This window comes from Hemiscyllium ocellatum, chromosome 1 (genome assembly GCF_020745735.1).
Source record: "Hemiscyllium ocellatum isolate sHemOce1 chromosome 1, sHemOce1.pat.X.cur, whole genome shotgun sequence".
Classification (NCBI taxonomy): domain Eukaryota; kingdom Metazoa; phylum Chordata; class Chondrichthyes; order Orectolobiformes; family Hemiscylliidae; genus Hemiscyllium; species Hemiscyllium ocellatum.
In genome coordinates, this window is record NC_083401.1 from 59,023,078 (window position 1) to 59,033,696 (window position 10,619).

General features: G+C 38.1%; 1 protein-coding gene across 1 annotated transcript in view; it reads right to left on the reverse strand.

Moving 5' to 3' along the window:
- The window catches only part of nol6 (nucleolar protein 6 (RNA-associated)), a 124,750-nt gene that overhangs the window by 27,503 nt on the left and 86,628 nt on the right, over nucleotides 1–10,619 (reverse strand). Inside the window, exons 19-23 of the mRNA XM_060855379.1 lie at nucleotides 10,146–10,309; nucleotides 8,454–8,606; nucleotides 7,279–7,376; nucleotides 4,485–4,609; nucleotides 2,790–2,879 (exon numbers count right to left, since the gene is read on the reverse strand). Of these exons, the coding sequence (XP_060711362.1) occupies nucleotides 2,790–2,879; nucleotides 4,485–4,609; nucleotides 7,279–7,376; nucleotides 8,454–8,606; nucleotides 10,146–10,309 (630 nt within the window). The remainder of the gene's footprint in view (nucleotides 1–2,789; nucleotides 2,880–4,484; nucleotides 4,610–7,278; nucleotides 7,377–8,453; nucleotides 8,607–10,145; nucleotides 10,310–10,619) is intronic.

A 10,619-nucleotide genomic window follows, 5' to 3' on the forward strand; every position in this document is an offset into this window, starting at 1 on the left:
TGGGAACTGAACCCATGTTGTTGGCCTCTCTCTGCAAAGCAAACCAGTGTCCAGCCAATTGATCTAACTGACTCCATGTGAAAGTATGTCGAGTAAGTAGACTACTATAGATTGCTAACTGGTGTGTCCCATTGAGAATTGCAATCAACTTAGCCACTGTCAACATCCTGACGCTTTTTGGTTAGCTTTTAAAACAATTTTTGTTTTAAAGACAGAACAGCTTAAGCACAAAAATATGTCAAAGCTGGACCAAGCTGTACATTACGATAATAATATGAAAAAAAACCGTGGATGCTAGAGATTGAAGCAAACGTATGGAGGCAATGGCCAAATGGTATTATCACTAGACTGTTAATCCAGAAACTCAGCTAATAGTATCCATCTTGACAGATGGTGGAACTTGAATTCTACTGATGACCAAGAAACCATTGAGGATTGTTGGAAAAACCCATTTGGACAACTAGTGTCCTTCAGGCCACCTTTGGAATATTGCATGCAATTCTTGTCTCCTTCCTATCAGAAGGATGTTAGGAAACTTGAAAGGGTTCAGAAAAGATTTACAAGGATGTTATCATGGTTGGAGGATTTCAATTATAGGGAGAGGCTGCATAAGCTGGGGCTGTTTTCCCTGGAGTGTCAGAGTCTGAGGAATGACCTTATAGAGGTTTATAAAATCATGAGGGACATGAATAGGATAAATAGACCAAGTCTTTTCCTGGGGTTGGGGAGGCTAGAACTAGAGGGCATAGGTTGAAGGTGAAAGGGGAAAGATATAAAAAGGGCTCGAAGAGGCTGCTTTTTCACGCAGAGGGTTATACGTGTATAGAATGAAGTGTCAGAGGAACTAGTGGAGGTTGGTACAATTGCAGCATTTAAAAGGCATCTGGATGAGTATATGGATAGGAAGGGTGTGGAGGGATCTGGACCAAGTGCTAGCAAATGGGACTAGATTTATTTAGGATAACTAGTCAGCATGGGTGGGTTGGACCGAAGGGTCTGTTTTCATGCTGTACATCTCTATGACTCTAACCTGGTGAAGCTACAACACCATAGTGTGCACCCATGCCAATCAACAATTACAGATCTGAGGGTGCTTTCGAGTGAATTGACCACAATAGCTAGACCTTCAGATTAACTGCCCCCGTGACAATCTATTCAAGGATAACCCATTGGCCAAATATTTTATTTTCAGAAATCCAAACTCTGTAGTAAAATCTCTATTTTTTCCCTGAAGAGAAAGCGACAAAGTGTGGTTATGCGTGTATTAGTGTGCATGTGCTTGTGTACATGCATGAATTGGGTATTTTAAGGCTAAGTATTATACTTCCATTATACCACATTAATCAATTATTGCATATTCGTTGAAAATGTAATTGTACTTGATAAGCAATTCTTGTTTTTTTTTCAAAAGTTGAAGACAATATTAATTACCTGCTGAATAAAGAAAGTATTTTTATTTTATGTTGTGACCTGTGGAGTAGTACAAGTAAGCCTTGGTAGTAGCATTATTACAAAGGGTCGGAGTGAAAATGCACTTACACTGGTGTGAACAATCAGAATCTGTTTACTGAAGGATGCAGATATTGTACTTGCCTTAGACAAAGTGAAACAAAAGATTCACTTGACTAATTCCTGATTGTAAGAAATGTTTCCAAAAATTAAGAATGAAAGGTAATCCCATTGAAGCAAATGAAATTCTTGAGAGATGTGAGAAGGTAGATGATGGTGGGGGGGAAAATGGGAAACCAATTTTTCCCATTGGTTGAAAAATCTTGAACTAGGGGTCAAAATCACGAGATACATAAAATCACCATAGTCCTAAAGGATCATAGCCCTGTACTCTCGTCCAGAGACACGATTGGTGGTGAGTTTAACCTGAGAGTCACCACGCTCTGCGGTCTGGGAATTGAAGCTCTGTTGTTGGCACCTATCTCCATTGCAAACCAGAATAAAAAAACTACCAAAAATAGGACGAAAGGAAAAAAGCTGAAGACACAATTCTTTTAGTGGTAATTTTAGCCTTTGCAGTATTGTTAGATCTATATGATACAATGGATGAAAGGACATTTTTTTAAAGCACACCTCCCTTTAATTTCCCCAAACTCAAACAACTGGAGAATTCCCAGCTACTAATGCACTTTATGCAGCACTTTTACAACTCTGAAAGCAGCTACTAAAATCGTATTATTATCAGGATCTATGTTTCCCAACAGAACATTCATTACCAGGGTTGCAACAATATGGAAGGGCCGGTGTAGGACTGGGGTGGACAAGGTCAGAAGTCACAACACCAGATTATAGCCCAACAGGTTTATTTCAAATCACAAGCTTTCAGAGCATAAAGTCACTTCACCAGATGAAGGAGCAGTGCTCCAAAAAGTTGAGTGTTCAAATTGGACTGTTGGACTAAACCTGGTGTTTCATGACCTCTGACATTATTGGGTCAACTTGAAAGCTAAAAGCAAGAGGAACAAATTATAAAAAAACACATTCAACAATTTCAGTACTGATGATATGCTAACATTTTTAATGCATTCGTCTCTTTCAGATTCTCACTCATCCTAATATTTGTTTGCAGAATTTTGTTTTTTCTCATATGTTACAGCGCTCTCAAATTTTCCTCATTTTATTGTACCATTCACACAAATTATAGAGCAAGATTCATAAACAAACAAAAGCAAATGATTCACAAAAGCAGATTCTAAAATTTATTATGCTTTGCAATTCAAGACATCAATTAAACAATATTGCAAAAGTCATATATACCAGTTGCATCATCTAAACATTACCTTGAGATCATGGTTATCCAATGGATCCATCAGTTGTCTTTCTAGTGTTTGCAAAGATGCGCTTGCAAGTTCTACCAATCGCTGAAGAATCTGAAAAATATTATCTATCATTTTACTTACTTCATTCCAAAAAGACGAGATCCAAGGATTTGAATCAAGCCCTTAGCGAACCTTCACATGTACTACAATGCGTGGTTTCCATACTTACAGGGGGATATAATACTTGCAGTGGAGGCAGTTCAGAGAAGACAGACTGGTTAGATTCTCAGGATGAAGGATGGTTGTATGAAGGAAGGATAGTTACTGTTTGCAACAAGAAAGGATAAGCACTTTGGGCCCACTGCTTACTGACGTTTAAAAGAATGAGAATTATTCAATTATAAAAAAAATTCTGAGAGGACCTGACAAGGGAGATGCTGAAAGGATTTTGTGAGTGAATCTAGAACAAGGGGTTTGCAGTTTCAGAATAAAGTGTCTATCGTTTAAGAGTGAGATGAAAAAGACTTTCGTTCCTCAGAAAGTTATTAATCTAAAGGTGACCCCAGAGGGTAGTAGGGGCTGGATCATTGAACAAATTAAAGACCAAGTTAGATCGACATGAGAGAGTCAAGAAAAATGGAATAGAGGTCACAATCAGATCAGCCATGAACTTACTGATCAGGTTCGAGGGCTGAATGGCCTACTGCTACATCTATTTCTTGTTTCTTACATGGGACAAAATTAGACTGAACAAAATCTGTGTTTAATATTTTTAGACAAAATTTTTAAGCATAATCAACTTTTGTATCTCAATCTGAACCACATTTTAAACAAGGGTACAAAATGTCATACGCCACTGTGCAATAGTCATCTCTTCATTTCAACAGAATAATCAAATTGATACGGGCAGAACTCCCACACAAGTTTTTCTTCCCTTAATCTCACAATTTAAATATTTTTTATTTCATTCATTCTGAGAGTTTGGATGTATTTGGAAAAGCTGGCATTTACCACCCACTCCTCACTGTCTTGGTTGTAGTCATTTGTTACAATTGAGTGGTTGCCAAACCGTTAGGAAAGCAGTTAGGAAATATTGTTGCGATTATGGTAAAACCAGATTAGCACAAATGAGGTTTCCTCCATTACAATAGTAAGCCAACAAGAATTCTGCATCAATCCAAGAGCTTTATAGTCCCATTTACTGGTTACCATCTCTTCAGTTCATGATTATTTTAGACTGCATTCAAATTCTTGAACAGGCATGGTAATAACGTAACCACAGGCGATATCATTTAGTTTCAATATATTTCTCAGAATTCTGGATACTTTGTTTTACCAAATGCCTTACATGGTTTTGTTTCTCCTTTCCCATTTGTTTTTTAAACCTACGTTTTCTATAACATTTCACTGATATATTTCTGATCCAATACCAAAGAAAGTGCCTCCTCTTAATTTGCCTTCACTACAAGAGCAATGATTGAACCAAAGTAGTAGATGAAGAATTGTCAACTGACTGCTTTTGTCTATTAGATACATGGCTTCAAGTATTGGACATGATAAATACACCCAAAAAAAATATTAATCAATACCATAAAACTGTGTGTAAATTAAATACAGTTTTTAAAACAATCACCATAAGTCACCAAACAACTGCATGGTTAATCTATGCGATTCATGAAACTTTCCAAGACAAAACAAAACAGTAACAATGCTCACCAGAGCAGATGGTCTTCCTTTTGTCCATATTGAACTTTTTCTGTTATTGGGTGTGGCGATAAACATTACTGGATGCTGGGTCCTTGTGGCAACAAAGTCATTCTTGATCTCAGCAAATTCACTTTCTTTAATTACAGAGAAACAAAAATCATACCAGGTGTGGTATCATGCTACTTAACATACTGTAGACAAAACCTCTTTTTAAAAGCATTTCAATTTGTAAATCACCAAGAAAAGAATTAATGACATGTGGATTCATTGGTGGATTGTGCTTGGTGTTATTTAATTTCTATTCCAATTATGTAATGCTCAGACACAATGGGATCTGCTGTTTCCATCTCAAAAGGAACACATATATATTGCATAGAAGGAAGTGACATTTACAGATTATGTTTGCCGTAATCAGAAGCTCTACAGGGAAACTGAATAAGGTAGGTATTGTGACCAAGGAGTGCAATGACTTGGTCTCAGTAAACTAGCCCTGATCAATGTGCACTTGCCTTCATCTGTTATCCTGAACATTCACTGCTTTATGCTCTGTTAAAGAGTCCAATCACAGCCTGACCAAATACTTGATGTTGAAGTAACCAACAATTCACTTTCCTTTCCTTAGTGAAACCATAGAATCCCTACACTGCAGCAAGAGGCCATTCAGCTCATCGACTCTTCACATACCCTCTAAAGAGTATCCAAACCTACCTCCATAACCCCTTATTTTCCACAGTGAAGCCAATCCAACATTTGAGAATGGATGACTACAGACTGTGGTATTATTCCAAGGTAGTTACATTGCGTATTGATGTACAAGCTGGACAGATCTAAACAGAGCAGTGCTCAAATCTTAACACAATACTAAAATGGCAGATGGGAGAGCCAAAGATAGATTCTACAGGAACACCTGAGTTGAAAGTGCAGGAATGAAAGAAATCCCACAAGATCCCATGACTGCGACGGGATAGGTAGAATGGAACTGGGAAGGGGAACACCTTTGAGAAGAGGAGATGAATTAAAAGGCGATGGTGTGGTCAACAACTGCAAAGGTTTCTAACAATTGGAGAAGGATGCAAGAAAATGGGTGTCCCAGTTAGTCACACAGGATGCCATTTTTGACAGGAACAGAATCATGAGAATCATGACTAATAAGCTAGCAAAAAAAAGAGTTAGAAAGCTGGGTGGTCAGACTATTAAAAGGGAACTGGATCAAAGGAGTCATAAACGTATCTTCTTAACATGTTGTGCTTAGAGAAATGACAGAAAAATCGTAAATAAATGCTAGAAAAATGCAAATTCAGGATTTCAGCTGGCGAGGTATGTGACTGCAGCAACTGAAATGATATCTGAGACAAAAGATGCCTGTTAACTTTTCGAACCTTGCTGAAGGCGCAAGTGAAAAGCATTACGAAAGAGCTAACATCTGATTGTAGCAAACATGTCACTGAGTTACATTAGGAATAGGCTGAGAATGGACTTTCAGAAAGAGCAGACATTGCACTGCCATTGCTTGAGAAACACTTACTCATGGAACAGGAACAAAGAATTTTATATCTCAGAAAAGCTTGGGTGTGGAAATTTTCAAGTTGAGACTTCAAAATACATTAAGTGGAGAAGTCATAATCATAAATGTTAAGGAGCAAAACCAACCCAACCTCGACAGAACAGTTAGTGCTTTGAACAGAACAGTAACTGCTTTGAACACAACAGTATAGCTTATCAAAAAACTTTGCTGAACTAAATAACAAGGGATACCTAAAATGAAGGTCATATGTAACTACAGAAGGCAATGCCTTCTGGATTCACAAAGAATTACAAAACATATCACAAAATCCACACAGGTATGCTGGGCAAGTCCAAACATTGTGAAAAACAGAAATTTAAGACTGCTAAAGAAAACATAACAATTACACAGGCTCACAACACTTTGTATGAGATATTTTACCATTACATTATGCAATCATACTGTACAGCAATCAAACAAGGGGACCAGGAAAATCTGTTTTATTTTGAAAAAAATTTGAAAATTAATGCCTTCACCTATGCTGGCTCTCCCATCTCCAGTCCTAAAATACAACTTCTTTATAAAATGCAGGGAGCATATCACTCCATACAAATGGATTAGAGGGAAAGATAATTTCATTGTGATAGCAGCTTACTTTTGCCCAATCAAGTGGTTAAACAAAATTCCCACTGGGGGTTTCTTAATCTGGGTCAGATCACAATTCTTTGAAATTGTAACTGAGATTACTTTACAGGCTTTTGCTGCATATCTAACTCTATATTGTACAATTCTAGTTTATGCAATCTGTTGGATTCACCTTCAGACTGTAAATAATTAAAAACAGCAAGCTATAGGTTTGAGCTATAGCGAGAGGTTGAATAGATTTGGGGTAATTTCCTTGGAGCTTCTATAAGGGGTGACCTTATAGTGGTTTATAAAACCATGAGGAGCATGGATAGGGTAAATAGAGAAGGATTTTTCTCTGGAGTGGGGGAGTCCAAAACTAGAGGACACAGGTTTAAGGTGAGAGGGGCAAGATTAAAAGGGACCTATGGGGCAACTTTTCCACACAGAAGGTGGTGCATGTAGGGAATGAGCTGCCAGATGAAGTGGTGGAGGCTGGTATAATTACAACATTTAAAAGGCATAGGAATAGAAAAAGTTTAGTAGGATATGGGCCAAATGCCGGCAAATGGGACTAGATTTATTTAGGATACCTGGTCAGCAAGGACTAATTGGACAGAAGGCTCTATTTATGTGCTGTACATCTTTATGACTTTATCAGTCATGTGTTCTCACCTTTTATATCACCATTGAGATTCACAATTAGTGGGTTATTCTTCCAATCAAACGTAGATAACAAGTTCAGAAACCGAATGAAGCCTGTTTGTGGAGATCTATAAACCAATAGAAGGTGCAGAAGAATGACAAAAAGAAAATCCAAATTATTCAAATACACAGAGATTAGTCACATTATTATTGTCCAGTTATTAAAGCCAAAAGAAATAGGAGCACAATTACATCATGGGCCCCCCTTGTCCTTCAATGGACAACCGATGCTCCTCCACAATTTCAGATTCCTGCCTTAATCCAGTATCTCTTGATGCATGCAATTTCTCAAAAAATATATCTGCAATAATTTAGAGTTATTAGGATTTTTTTTTACCCTAAGATTCACAACCTTTTGAATGAAGAAATTCAGTCTGAAATTGTTGACCACTTATCCCATAACCATAACCTCTAATCTGTAATCTCAGCATCCACCTTATCACCTCCTCTGGCATTGCATTCCAGGCATTTATCACCCTCCATGTAAAAAAACTTACCTCACACATCTCCTTTAAACTTTCCCCTTTTTACCTTAAAACTATGTCCCGTAGTAAATGACATTTCTATCCTGGGAAAAAGACACCAACTAACCATTTGATCCACACATCTCATAATTTTGTAAACTTTCTATCAGGTTGAACCGCAGTCGCTGACATTCAGGTGAAAACAAACCAAGTTTGTTCACTCTCTCCTCATAAGTAATACTTTCTCAACCAGGCAACATCCTGATTCGCCTTTTCTGTACCCCCTCCAAAGCCTCCATATCCTTCTGGTAGAACCAGAACCGTACACAACATTTCAAATGTGGCCTAACTAAAGTTATGTGTAGCTGCAGCATGAACTGTGGACCTGTGCCCTAAATCTCTGTGCATGTTAATGCTTCTAAGGGTTCTGCCATAAACTGTATACTTTCCTCCTGCATCAGACCTTCCAAAATGAATCAGTTCACATTTGGCTGAATTAAACTCCATCTGTCATTTCTCTACCTAATTTTCCAGCCTACGTCCTCTGGCAATCCTCTTCACTATGTACGGCTCCACCAAACTCCACTTAAACCTTAATGATGATTCCAGTGAATTTTAAAATGTAAAAGCACAAGCTTCCCTCTCCCAATCTCTCAAAAACAATATAAAATCGATGCTTACGCAGGAGGTGAATACGGTGCAGGTTGTGTGAAGAGGTAGGCTGCTAGTAGATCAATACTCTCCTCACTAATATAATTACTGAGTAACTGAGCAGAGATCCAGCGCTTAGCAAGACGACATGTTCCACTATAGGCAGAATGCTGCTGTTGAAGTCTAGGAGAGAATAAATTTAGTTCTCAATTTAAAAGGATGATCAGAAAATACGTTTACCAGATAAAACTGACAAATAAATGGTGATGGGCAAATAATAAACTCACTTAAGGAGGAGGCTCCACCTTCTATGATAATGCAGCCCAGCATATCAGTGCAAAAAATAAGGCTGAAACATTTGCAACAATCTAGCCAGTCACTGATCCCTCTGTGGCCTCCTATGGAGGTTCTCAGCATCACAGGTGCCAGTTTCAGTCATTTCCATTCACTCCATGCAACATCAAGAAATGGCCAAAACACTGAACACAGCAAAAGGACAATAACACTTAAGACTGATATACAAAAGACTGCCACATCCCTAACCAAGTCGCTACATTGCTGGCATCTACCTGACATGTGGAAAATTGCCCAGGTATGTTCTTCACTTAAAAATGCAGGTCCAATCCAACATAGCCAATAAGTGGCCCATCAGTCTACTCTGAAAATACCATCCAGGAGCAGGTGCTCAGTAATAATCTATTCACTATTCTCATTACAACCTCGATTCAAACAAGGACAATAGAGCTGAATTCCAGAGGTGAAGTGACAAGGGCACTAGAGTTATCATACTGATTTTAATTTCATATTCACTGGTCAAATCAGATGGGCATGAGTTAAATGACAGACTACATTGTAGAGTTCACCAGGATTTTCTTTAGAGCAGCATATTGCACAATCTACCCAGGAATGGACAATTTAAAATTTAACAAAATATCTTCTGGGGGTAGCTATCACAAAATGATAGAATTTGAAATTCAGTTTAAAGGAGAGCAACTTGGTTATCAAACCATTATCCACAACTTAAATAAGGGTAATCATAGAGGTAGGAAAAAAGCGTTGCCTAAAATGGGCTGGGAAAATCGACGAGGGGACAAATCAGTAAATGAGCACTAACAGACTTTAAGCAGACATTCAAAAATTCTCAGCAAAAATGCACTCCGGTCAAAAAGAAGGATTTAATGAGAAGCACCGGTGACTAACACAGGTAGTCAAGGAGAATACCCAACCAAAAACAAAGGCATACAAAGCAGCAATAATTACTCGTAGGCCAGAGATTTTGTTCTGCCAAGATTCAGTCTATATCTGCGTTTCTTACTTCTGCTTAATTCAAACAGAGCTGCCACTTATTTTGTCATTAATACTCATTCTGGTCTAATACTTTTTTTATTTACTAGAACTATTACTACTCCATTGCCTTTTGCTCCATGTTATCTCGAGTATTTGATCTCTCTTGCCCTCCACCATATCCCAGACCTTCCCTTCTCTTTTTCCTCCCCTTCCTGCTTTCAACAGCAGAAAGGCAGAAAACTCACAATTCTACGTCCCTTCAGTTCAGATGAATAGTCACAATCAGCTCAAGGACATCAACTTTGCTTCTCTCTCCCCACAGATGCTGCCATTTCCAGGAAGCTGCCTTTTGTGTACTCTAAAATGTCAAGTTGTCTGAAGTGTCAACTCATTCAGAAATAAATTAAGCAACGTTCTTAAAGGACATGCACTTACCCATGCAGTGCGCTTGTTAAATAAGGTAGATGAATGGTTTCCAATTCTAGCTGCAAGGATTCTTCAGTATCCCGATACTTTAGCATGCCTTCTGGCGTCTGGATTTCCTTCAGAATCAAAGGCTCTCTATGATATCCCACTTGAATTTGAAATACATAACCATCCTAAGTGGAAACAGTATCAACTTTAAGTAACATGTGATGGTGGCTTTAATCCATTTTTCGTTCATCTTTCAACCCAAAACGAAAGAGCTTGTGGAGTTTTGACAAATATTACATGCATAGTCTCTCTTCAAATCATGAAAATGTCCAAATAAGAAGTCTGGCTTTTGACGTAACAGAAGGGGTTACAGGAGGCAACTATAACACAACATTTATACAACATTGTAATACAGAAATACAGAGATGTGGCCAAAGGCACAGTTGGATTGACGTTTAAGTTCATGAAAGGAACGAGCTGGGTAGTGAAGTTTAA